The following is a 12575-nucleotide window of genomic DNA, read 5'->3' as shown; positions in this document are numbered from 1 at the left end:
TTGAGAAAGTTACATACTCCTGCTAGGCCTTAGATTCCTTAACTGTAAAATGACGTGATAATACTATCAACTTCTGCCAGCTATTGTGAGAAATGCATGACATACTGCAGTTCAGGAGCTTAGCATAGAGCATGGCACATCATAAGCTATTTTGTAAATGTTAGGTTTTACTACTACTAATAATAATACTGCTGCTGCTACTACTATAAGTACTAATGCCATTGTAATATAGTATGATATAATAAATATGTGTGCTCCTAAGAATTACTTAGAGTTCTTAGTAAGAACTACTACTAGTAATTAATACTCAATACTATTACTATTGCTAGGGTGAGAGCTGAGAATTTTCTCTCATTCTTCTCTTTCTGAATTTTTATACAACCCTGACTCACCCCAATTTACAAAGAAGGAGTAAAAGTCACCACTGCCTTCAACACTGTTGTTACAACTTCCTAGCCTAATACACACATGTATGCACATTGTTAATGTCTGTATCAGTGCTATTAAAGCACTTACTGTGTCTTGGAGAATGCTGACTCTAGCAGGAAAACACATACCATCCGTGTTTTTTTCTCAAACCCTAGCAGAAGCGCAGTGGCATCTGGTGCTGCCAAACCACATCTGCTATATGGCTTTACTGTTGGCTGCAGCTATACCTTCTTAGTCCATTATATTTTAAAAAATATTCTATTTGGACTTCGTGTCAAGATGGCAGAGTAGGTAAACACTGTGCTTGCCTCTTCCCATGACAACATTAAAATTACAACTAAACTACAGAACAACCTTCATTGATAATTGACTGAAGTCAAGCTGAATCAAAGTTCTACAACTAAGGATATACAGAAAAAGCTACCTCAAGACTGGTAGGAGGGGCAGAGATGTTAAACAGGCTGGTCCCATAGCTGCATGTGACCATTAAAAACTGGGAAGGATATCTTGGCAGTGGAGTTTCCCTCTGGAGAAGTAAGGGGTCCCAGCCCCACACCAGGCTCTCCAGCTCAGGGTTCCAGTGCCTTGAAGAGAAGTCCCCATAACTTTTGGCTATGGAAACCAGTGAAGATTGTGAATGAGTGAGATGGAGGGCATCTCCAGTCCCAGGTGTTCCTCTAAAAGAGCCCACACATGGACTTACTCACAGGCAGACTCACTCGCTGGTGGACTCACTCACTCTGAGCTCCAGTGCTGGGGCAGCAGCTCAAAAGGCATCAGGGACATATGGGGAGGAACTGAGTTGTGGGGCCTCAGGGCAATGTCTGCAGGGCCAGCTTTCTCCCAGACAGAAGTACCAGTTGGAGTCATTGTTTCTTTGTTGAGCCCTCCTTCTCACAGCATGCAGATATAGGTGCCCACCATATTTGAGTCTCTATCAACTTAGCTAACATCAATTCTTAGCCTCACCCAAGTGATTCCCTGAGACCTTGCCCTACCTAACTTTTGGTCACAACCAAGCCATTTCCAGTGGTTTTTTTTTTTTACATAGAAATGCCCTGTCCTGGCTCATGCTTCTTACTTTCCTAAAATCTATTAAAGGTTCACAACACCCAAACAGGCAGCATCTGGCTTTGGTGTGTCCCATACCACTTACTGAGTAGCCCCAAGCCCTGCAATAGTGGCAGTCAACCTGTGTTCATGGCTTAGCTTCTCTAGGCATTGCCAATTTCAGTGTGGTTAGTGGCTGCCTGCAAATTGCTTTGTGGCTCATGCCAGGTGGCCTCAGGACTGGCAAGCCAAGTAGCCAGCTTCAGACTGAGCTGAGCATCACCTGGATGCCTCTTAGGATGACACACACTAAGGGCAGATAGGACAGGTACCATAGCCCTGCTGAAATAAATCCTGTTCCATAGGGTCAGCCTCTACATGACAACTTCTCCACTGTGTTCACAGCCAGTCCTCAGAAACAATCAGCCTGAGGATCAGTCCTTCTCATTGACATGCAAAGAGCAACCAGGACTCAACTACAACAGCAGGGCACACACAACCCACACAAGGGACACACCTGGAATACCCACCGCGCATGACAAGGCAGACTGCATCATTGGGCCCCACAGGAAACCTACTATGTAAGGCCACTCTACCAAGACCAGAAGACATAGCAGCCCTACCAAATACATAGAAACAAACACAAGTAGGCAGCCAAAGTGGAGAGATAAATAAATATGTCCCGAATGAAAGAACAGAGCAAAGATCCAGAAAAAGAATAACTAAACAAAATGGAGATAAATAATCAACCAGATCAAGAGTTAAAAACACTGGCTTTAAGGAGGCTCACTGATCTCAGAGAGAACTTCAACAAAGAGACAGGAAACATAAAAAAAAAATGCAGATAGATAACATAAAAAAGAATCAGTCAGAAATAAAGAATACAATAACTGAAATGAAAAGTACATTGGAGGGAATCAATAGTAGATTAGATGAAGCAGAGGATCAAATCAGTGACATAAAAGATAAGGTAGCAGAAAACACCCAATCAGAACATCAAAAAGAATTTTAAAAATGAGGACTTTTTAAGGGGCTTCTGGGACAACATCAAATATACCAACATTCGCATCATAGGGATATAAAAAAAGAGAGAGCAAGGAATTGAAAACCTATTTGAAGAAATAATGACAGAAAAATTCCCTGACCTGGTGAAGGAAATAGACATATAAGCCCAGGAAGTGCAGAGAGTCCCAAACAAGATGAACCCAAAGAGGGCCACACCAAGATACATCATAATTAAAATGTCAAAGATTAAAGACAAAGAGAATACTAAAAGCAGCAAGAGAAAGGCAACTAGTAACTTATAAGGGAGCTCCCATAAGATTGTCAACTGATTTCTCAACAGAAACTTTGCAGACCATAAGTGATTGGCCCAAAACATTAAAAGTGATTAATAACAAAGACCTACAACCATCAGTACTCTACCCAGCAAGGCTATCATTTAAAATCGAAGGCCACATAAAGAGCTTCCCAGACAAGCAAAAGCTAAAAGAGTTCATCACCACCAAACCAGTATTATAAGGAATGTTAGAGGGACTTCTTTAAAGAAAATTAAAAAAAAGATAAAAAATATAAATAATAAAATGGCAATAACTACATAGCTATCAATAATTACTTTAACTGTGAATGTGTTAATTCTCCAATCAAAAGATAGGGCAGCTGGGTGGATAAGAAAACAAGACCCTTACATATGCTGCCTACATGAGACTCACTTCAGATTGAAAGGCACACAGACACTGAAAGTAAAGGGATGAAAAAAGATATTTCATGGAAATGGAAACAAACAAAAAACAGCTGGGTTGGCAATACTTATACCAGACAAAGTAGACATTAAAACAAAGACTATAGCAACACACAGAGAAGGACCCAGTAATCCCACTTCTGGGTATTTATCTAAAGAAATCCAACATGCTACTTCAAGGGGATGTGTGCACCCATGTGTTTATTGCAGCATTGTTTACAATGGCCAAGATGTGGAAGCAGCCTGGGTGTCTGTCAATGAATGGATGGATAAAGAGGAGGTGGTACATATATACAATGGACTATCGCTTGGCCATGTCAGTGAATGGGTTCTTGCCATCTGCAGTGGCATGGATAGACCTGGAGGGTATTGTGCTGAGTGTGGTATGTCAGACAGAGATGATAGATGCTATGTGATTTTGTTTATATGTGGAATCTATAGAACAACACAAACAAACAAAACAGAAACAAACTCATAGATACAGAGACCATTTTGATGGTTGCCAGATGGGAGGGGGATTGGGGGTGAGTGAAAAAGGAAGGGATTAAGAAGTACAAATCGGTTATTGCAAAGTAGTTATGGAAATGCAGAGTATAGCATATAGTCCATAATATTGTCCAAGAATATAGTCCATAATATTGTAATAACTATGTATTGGTGTCCGATGGGTACTGTATTTATCAGCAAGTGGGTTGGGTGGCAAGGTGAAAAAAGTGAAGGGATTAAGCAATACAAATTGGCTGTACCAATTTATATTCCCATGCTAAGCAAAATAAGTCAGACAAAAAGTCGAGAATCATATGGCTTCACTCATATGTGGGATATAAAACTGAAAGCAACAAATGAACAAGACAAACAAATGAAGAAACAAAAATTCATAGACACAGACAACAGTTTAGTGGTTACCAGAGAGTAAGGGGGAATGGGAAGATGATAGAAGAAGGTAAATGTGGTCAAATATATGGTGATGGAAGGAGAAGTGACTCTGGGTGGTGAACACACAATGCACTGTATAGATGATGTATTATAGAAATGTACATTTGAAACCTATATAATTTTACTAACTGATGTCACCCCAATAAATTTAATAAAAAATAAAACAAAGTACATCTGCAAAAAGAAGAAGAAGAAGAAGAAGAAGAAGAAGAAGAAGAAGAAGAAGAAGAAGAAGAAGAAGAAGAAGAACAACAACAACAACAACAACAACAACAAAACAACAACAACAACAACAACAACAAATGGTAGTTACAAAATAGTCATGGAGATGTAAAGTAAAGCCCAGGGAATATAGTTAATAATATGGCAATAAATATGTATAGTGCCAGGTGGGTACTAGACTAAGTCAAAGTGATCATTTCTTAAGTTTTGTAATTATCTAACCACTATGCTGTACACCTGAAATTAATATAAAATAGTATTGAATGTCAACTGTAATTGAAAAATTAAAAAGGCAAAGAAAAAGGTGAAGGGGAATAAGAGGTCCAAAATTTTAGGTATAAAAAAAACAAGTCATGGGGATGGGGATGTAATGTACAGCACAGGAAATATAGTCAATAATATTGTGTCAGGTATGGTGTCAGATGGTAGCCGGACTTATGGTGATCACTTTTTTAGGTATATAAATGTTGAATAACTATGGTGCACACCTGAAACTAATATATTGTGTGTTAGCTATATTTTAATAAAAATCTTTAAGAAAAATGTAAAAATCCTATTGGTACTAAAGTGAAATACACATGTGTAGCATATTTTTCATCCTAAAAGCATCACACCTTCATTGATAAATTCAGCTCTCTCCAATCTTACATTTTATTGTCTGCATAGGAATTCAGTTTATAGTTTATCATATTTTCTTGACATTTATGTATTTAATTTTATCCTCCTCCACGAATGAATAGAATCATGGCTGTAATTTCTTTGGAGGCTATGAAACTTACTCTAGCAATACTGAGCAGCACATTAGGAAAATTGCTTATGATTTTAAGGATGTAATACAGAATTGTACACCTGAAATCTATGTAATTTTACTAACAATTGTCACCCCAATAAAGTTTAATTTAAAAAAAAAAAGAATGAATAGTAAAGCTGGCCAGGGAGTCTTTATATAAAAAAAAAATGTGTTTATCTTGTCTATTAACAGTGAAACCAGCGAAATGTCATGCAAGTTCATAGAAAACAATTTCTAATCTATTCTGAGCCCACTGAAAAATTTCACTAGGGTTGCAAAATGTTCTTTTTTTTATTTAAGTATGGTTTTCAATAAAATTGGAAGAAATCTACTTCGTAATTATGTACTATGAAAAATAGCTGACAGAAAAGAAAAAAATGCCAGGGATAATTGAGTTTTTTCTATAAAATGTTGAGACCTAGAAGAGAAAACGTTAGAGACAGAAGTTAGGATTTCTATAGTTTTGTATATATAGTTATGGGGACAGAGCCCCAAAAAGCAGTTTCCAGGTTCTCAGCCTCACATAGAAAGGTGCTGGCTCAGGTAGTAAATGGCCATCGACTGTAATCAAATGGCCAGCAGCTGTGGCTAGTTGGCCGTCAGCTGTAACCAGTAATTCATGGAGCCATTAGCCATGAATATAATTGCCGTGGCTAGGCTATCAAAAAAAGGGGGAGCTAGCAAGAAGATGGTGGCTGAGTCTGCAAGCGGCACAGTGAGGGTTGAGAATTGTGTTGCTCCTGGTTCCTGTGTCTCCAACCCAGCCGCCAGTGAGAGTATAGTGGTATGACTCCCCTACCTATGGCTCCGTGGGTGTTCCTTTTTGGCCTAACCATATCCTGCGTTTTTGTGTGGGGAGCGGGACCAGAGACCCCGCCTGACACCCTGTGTGACACATGGCGAAGTCGGCAGAATCCCCTGCATGACAAATGGCGCAGCGAGCAGGGTCTCCCGCACGACAAATGGCGCAGCAAGGAGGGTCTCCTGCATGACAATAGTTTTGTGTGAAAATTCAAGATACAAAACAATTTTGTTTCCAGTACCATTGTATTTACAAACTATAATGTGTAGACAGTCTCTCCCTCTGACATGAGAAGCCCTATCATAATATAGTAAATGAGGTGTCTATAACATCATAATCCTTGCATCACAATTTAGCTTAAGATTATGCCTATATAAGCAGAGTAGAGATGAGCTGGATACAGGCCATAGGAAGCCATGGTATTTGTTTTTCCTTTGGATTTCAGCTGTATTAAATCATATTTTTTTTCAATTCTATTAAATTAGAAGGTTTCACAAGTTGATGCATCTGAATTTTCTTTCTTTTTGGTTTGGGGGCCCACATAGGACCTTTAATAAACAAAACTGAAAAGTCAACATCCTGGCAATATGTCAGTATTGCTGAAGCAATACACCTAAGTTGAACAAATGCAGTTTGACTGAAAGTAAGCTGAATGGCTTTTCGGTTTATTCAAAATGGTAATTTGGACCTAAATGAATATACTGTCACTAGCTGTGAGTTCAGGTCATTTTAATATAGCATAAGAGTGTTTAGAAATTAGAAATGCTATTGTATACATTTAAGCATGGTTGGGACAATTTATAGTATGTTCAATAGTAGGAGAATAGATAAAACAAACTTAGAAAAATAGTAATATAAACATAGTGATATGTGGCTTTGCAAAGTTTTATTCTAAAATGTTAGCAGTAACTTTCTCTGGAATGGTGACATTATAGATATTATGTTCTTCCTTTGCATGTTTGTATTTTTCTCTCAGAGCTTACTCTGATTTTGTAACAATGAAACAGAGAATTAAAAGAGGTAAAGAGTATTTTAAAAGAAAATTTAAAAAATATGAAACTTTTATAGAATTTAGCTTTTATGTATTTTAGTTAATTATGCCTGCTTTAATAGTTTGACTGCTTTCATTTTTTGGAACTGTAAATATTTAAATTGAATTAAAATGTTTTTAAAAATAGAAAAAATAGACCAAAATTCTTAATCACATATAGAGGTTGCAAGACTACTCCCACAGCTCTCCAAATTGCTGTATACTCCAATAAAGAGTATCTGGGATTTTTTTCCCAAACAAATCAATTTTGGCTAAATTGTCTGTTGGCCAACATATTTCAGCTCACATTTTGTGTAAGGATTCCTACTTTCAGCTCACCTGTCTAGGAACCTCGCATTCTCATTCTTATTTTGTTTAATATATTTCACAACTATATTTTAATGATTGTTCTACCTGGAAAAATATATCATGAAAGATGTATAGATCTAAAAGGAAGAAGGTCATCAGTGGTTGTGATGTCTTTATGCTGATCAACATATTTAATCCAAATAAATATGTTTCACAAGTTTTTACTGAAATATTGATAACAAATATTTGGAAATTAATTGGAATTTTTTTACTATTTATTTATTTGTTTATTTTGGCATTCCATATTATTTTATATTAATTTCAGATGTACAGCATAGTGGTTAGACATTTATATACTTTAAGAAGTGATCTCCCAATCTAGGAAAGTACCCACCTGGAACTATGCATAGTTATTACCATATTATTGACTATATTCTCTGTGCTTTTCTTTTCATCTCCATGACTATTTTGTCAGAACCAATTTCTACTTATTCCATCCCCTTTTTTACTCACCACAATATCCCTCCCATCTAGCAACCATCAAAATGTTCTCTGTATCTATGAGTATTTCTGTTTTGTTTGTTTATTTTGTTCTTTAGATTCCGTATATAAGCAAAATCAAACTGTATCTGTCTTTTGCTATCTGACATATGAGGTGTGACAATTAAGTTCGTGAACTTGTTGAAACGATGTTGCTAACCTTTTTTTGATATCAGAGGGATTATTCTTTGTGAATTTGTACCAATTGGACAGAGAGTTAACGAAGTTTACTATTTGGAAGTGCTGAAAAGCTGCATGAAAAAGTTAGACGAAGTTTTCTCCAATAATTCATGGCTTTTGCACCATGGCAATGCACCAGCTCACATGACACTGTCTGTGAGGGAGTTTTAGCCAATAAATAAACAACTGTATTGGAACACCCTCCCTACTCACCTAATCTGGCCCCAATGACTTCTTTCGTTACCCAAAGATAAAGGAAATATTTGAAAGGAAGATATTTTGATGATATTCAGGACATGAAGAGTAATATGAAGACAGCTCTGATGGCCATTCCAGAAAGATTTCCAAAATTGCTTTGAAGTGTGGACTAGGCATTGGCATCGGTGCATATCTTCCCAAGCGGAGTACTTCAAAGGTGACCATAGTGATATTCAGCAAAGAGGTATGTAGGACTTTTTCTAGGATGAGTTTGCGAACTTAACTGCCAGACCTCGTACTTCACTCAGCACAATACCCTCCAGGTTCACCCATGCTGCCACAGATGGCAAGAAACCATTCTCTTTCATGGCTGAGAAATATTCCATTGTATATATGCACGACTTCCTCTTTATTCATTCATCCATCGATGGAAACCCAGGCTTCATCCACATCTTGGCCATTATAAACTGTGCTGCAATTAACGTAAGGATACCCTGGCCCTCATGAAGTAGCGTTTTGGGTTTCTTTGGATAAATACCCAGAATTGGGATTACTGGGTCTTTCTTTGTCTCTTGTATAGCCTTTGTTTTAATGTCTATTTTATCTAGTATAAGAATTGCTACCTCAGCTTCTTTTGTTTGTTTCCACTTTCATGGAATATCTTTTTCCCACCACTTTACTTTCAGTCTGTCTGTGCTTTTCCATCTGATGTGAGTCTCTTATAGGGAGCATATGTAAGGGTCTTGTTTTCTTACCATTTAGGCCCCCCTATGTTTTTTGATTGGAGCATTTAAATCCATTTACATTTAAAGTAACTGTTGATAGATATGTAGTTATTGCCATTTTATTGTTCATATTTTTAATTTTTTATTATTATTATTGTCTTATAGAAGTCCCTCTAAAATCCCTTGCAATACTGGTTTGGTGGTGATACACTTCTTTCACATTTTCTTGTCTGGAAAGCTCTATTTATCCTTCCATTTTGAATGACAGTTTTGCTGGGTAGAGTAATCTTGCTTGTAGGTCCTTGCTTTTTATCACTTTGAATATTTCCTGCCAATCCCTTCTGGCCTGCAAAGTTCCTGTTGAGAAATCAGCTGAAAGTTTTATGGGAGCTCCCTTGTAGCTAACTAACTTGTTTTCTCTTGCTGCTTTTAAAATTCTTTCTTTGACTTTAACGTTTGGCATTTTAATTATGATGTCTGTTGGTGTGGGCCTGTTTGGGTTCATCTTGTTTGGGACTCTCAGCACTTCCTGGGCTTGTATGTCTATTTCCTTCACCAGGTTAGGGATGCTTTCTGTCATTATTTCTTCAAATAGGTTTTCAATTCCTTGCTCTCTCTCTTCTCCTTCTGGTACCCCTATGATGCAAATGTTGGTATGCCTGATGTTGTCCCAGAGGCCCCTTAAACTGTCTTCATTTTTTAAAAATTCTTTTTTTGTTTGCTGTTCTGATTGGGTGTTTTCTGATACCTTATTTCTAAATCACCAATTCAGTTCTCTGCTTCATCTAATCAAGTATTGATTTCCTCTAAAGTATTCTTCATTTCAGTTATCGTATTCTTTATTTCTGACTGGTTCTTTTTTTTTGTATTCTATCTCCATTTTAATGTTTCCTATCTCTGTCTTTAAGTTCTCCTTGAGATCATTGAGCATCCTTATAACCAGTGTTTGGAAATCTGCATCTGGTTGTTTGCTTGTGTCCATTTCATTTAGTTTTATTTTCTGGAGTTTTGTTCTTCTGTTCTTTTATTTGGGACATGCTTCTTTGTCTCCCCATTTTGGCTGCCTCCCCCTGTTTGTTTCTATGTAATAGGTAGGGCTGCTATGCCTCCCAGTCTTAGTAGAGTGGCCTTGTAGTAGGTGTCTGGTGGGACCTGGTCACCAGAGCAGGTGCTCTAGCTCTGTCCCTTGTGCGGGTTATGGGTGCCCTCCCTTTGTATTTGAGCCTTCATTACTGTTTGTAGATCAGTGGGAGGGATTAACCCTTAGACTACGGGTCAAATATTTATTTTTGTGACGACTTGCCATGACTTTAGTGGAGGAGATGTTGTGCAAGGGCTGACCTTACAAAGCAGGGTTTGCTGTAGATGGGCTCTGGTGCCTGCCCAGTCTGCCCTTGGGGTGTGTCATCCTTGGATGTGTCTGGATGATACTCTGGCTTGGTCTCAAGCTGACTACCATGTGTGCCAGTGCTGGAGCCTCCTGGGAAGGGACCTGCTGCAGGCCAAGGTTAGTCACAGCCTGTGCCCTGCCCTTGGCCACCTGGTTTATTCCACAAAGCAATCCACGGGTGGTCACCACTCTCACTGGGATTGGAGGTGACTTGAGAGGCCAAGTCTTGAACCAAGGCTGGCTGTCACTAGTGCTGGACTTGGGCAGCTAGAGGTACAGGACATGCCAATGCCAGATGCTGCTTATTTGGGTTGTGTGAATTTTTAAGAGATTTTAGGAAATTTCATAGCATTAGCTAAGACAGATTTTTTTGTACAGAAAAGCCACTATAATTGGCTTGGGTTTGCCCAAAAGGTGGGTGGGGTGGGGTCTCAGGGAATCACTGGGGCAGGGCAGAGTGATAGTCAGTTGGATGGAGACTCAGATATGGCGTCAGACTGCATCTGCATGCAGGGAGGGGGAGTGCTCAACAAAGAAATAATTGCTTCTGCCAGCTCCTCCATCCAGGAGAAAGCTACCCTCCATCCTTCACCCTGAAGTTAGATAATTCAGTTTCTTTTGATATGTCCCCAGGCCTTTTGAGCTGCTGCCCCAGTGCTGGTGTTCAGAGTGAGTGAGTCCATCAGTGAGTAAGTCCCTGTGTGGACCCTTTAAAAGGAACATTTAGGACTGCAGCCCCTATCCGTTTCTCTCAGTGACAATCTCCGCTGACTTTCACAGCCAGAAGTTATGAGGAATTCTCTCCCCTACACTGAAAACTTGGCAGGGGAGCCCGCTGTGGGGCTGGGTCCCCTTGCTCCTCCAGGGGATACATCTGCAGCTGAGATATTCCTCCTTATTTTTAATGGTCACATGCGGGTGTGGGACCAGCCTGTTTTGTGTCTCTGTTCCTCCTACCATTCTCCAGGTGGCTTCTCTTCTATGTCCCTACTTGTAGGGCCTTGGTTCAGCTAGACTCCAGGTGATTCTCAATGATTGGAAATCTTTTCATTGTTTAATTCATTTAGATTTTTAAATTGTCACAAATCCTTAGAATTCCAGTTTAACACGAATTTATTATAATACATTAGCAACATTTTTCTTTCTGTTGATTAATTACTCAACTACTCTTCTTTTTGGAAAATTTAGGAATTCTTGTGCTGACCTTCTTCATAAACAAATGTCATGTGAATACAGTCACCAGGAAGGACCAATTTATTATAGCCTATGGAGGACTTAGAGGACCAATCTGTTTCTCCCTTGTTTTCCTACTTCCAGAATTTTCCAGAAAGAAACAGTTCATAGCAGCAACTACATTTGTTATCATATTTACTGTTATTGTACAAATAATAAACAAATGATTGAGGTCATGGAATTTGAAATCTTCCACTTAGATGGAAATGAATGAGTTAACATCCTCTTTCAGGATCTTGAACTGAAGTAGTTTATATTTTGGAAAGACAATAATAGTATGAAATAGTTTCTAACATAAACAGAACATTTACAAAAGCCGAGGTGGAATTTATTTTTATATCACTAAGGGAATGGGAGAATGTGTCATTTATTCAAGTGGTTGACACCATTAGCTTTAGAACAAATATTACATTTTAGGTATTTAAAAAGTTAAGATTGGGGTTGACAGCGGAAAAGGAAGTAAATAAAGTGCTTTAGTAATTTCCTTATAAGACCATTTTTTCTCTTGAATTATGTCTTTGGCTTGTCTGTATCCCCATTTCTCTCTAATTGTCAATTCACTGCACTTTAGTTTGACAAAACTGGCCAAAAGAATGTTGGAAAAAATGTCTAAAGACTTACTCCATAACTGAATGAGATAGTATTTCAAATTTGGGCTAAAATTTTTAAACTAAGATAACAATGGTGGATATTTGTGTGTGCGCGCGCGCGCGCGCGCGCGCGCGCGCGCGCGCGTGTGTTAGGTTAAGATAAGACAGAAGATGTGAGTTTGGCAGGCTTCCCTTTAAACAAAATAACTATTTCTTTAAAATGGGTTATGATTTCTTAGTTTTTAAATTTTTTTTGTTTTGTAAATGACTAAGATTTAATATTTCTTTTTTTCTCATTTATAAATTAAATTAATGAATTGTGTTAAACCAGCCCAAAATCAAATTGTATTTTTAATTTAAGCATTAACTGGTCTTTACATTAAATATGTGTCAGGTAGCAAAATGGTACT

General features: G+C 38.1%; 1 protein-coding gene across 1 annotated transcript in view; it reads left to right on the top strand.

Annotated features, from left to right (window-relative positions):
* The window catches only part of LOC117013999 (sodium/hydrogen exchanger 2-like), a 92302-nt gene that overhangs the window by 48258 nt on the left and 31469 nt on the right, over nucleotides 1-12575 (top strand). The window contains 1 exon segment of the mRNA XM_033091711.1: nucleotides 11531-11678. Within this exon segment, the coding sequence (XP_032947602.1) occupies nucleotides 11531-11678 (148 nt within the window).

This window comes from Rhinolophus ferrumequinum, chromosome X, assembly GCF_004115265.2.
Source record: "Rhinolophus ferrumequinum isolate MPI-CBG mRhiFer1 chromosome X, mRhiFer1_v1.p, whole genome shotgun sequence".
Lineage (NCBI taxonomy): Eukaryota > Metazoa > Chordata > Mammalia > Chiroptera > Rhinolophidae > Rhinolophus > Rhinolophus ferrumequinum.
Note: the sequence above shows the minus strand (reverse complement) of the source record. Positions and strands in the feature narration are given on the sequence as shown.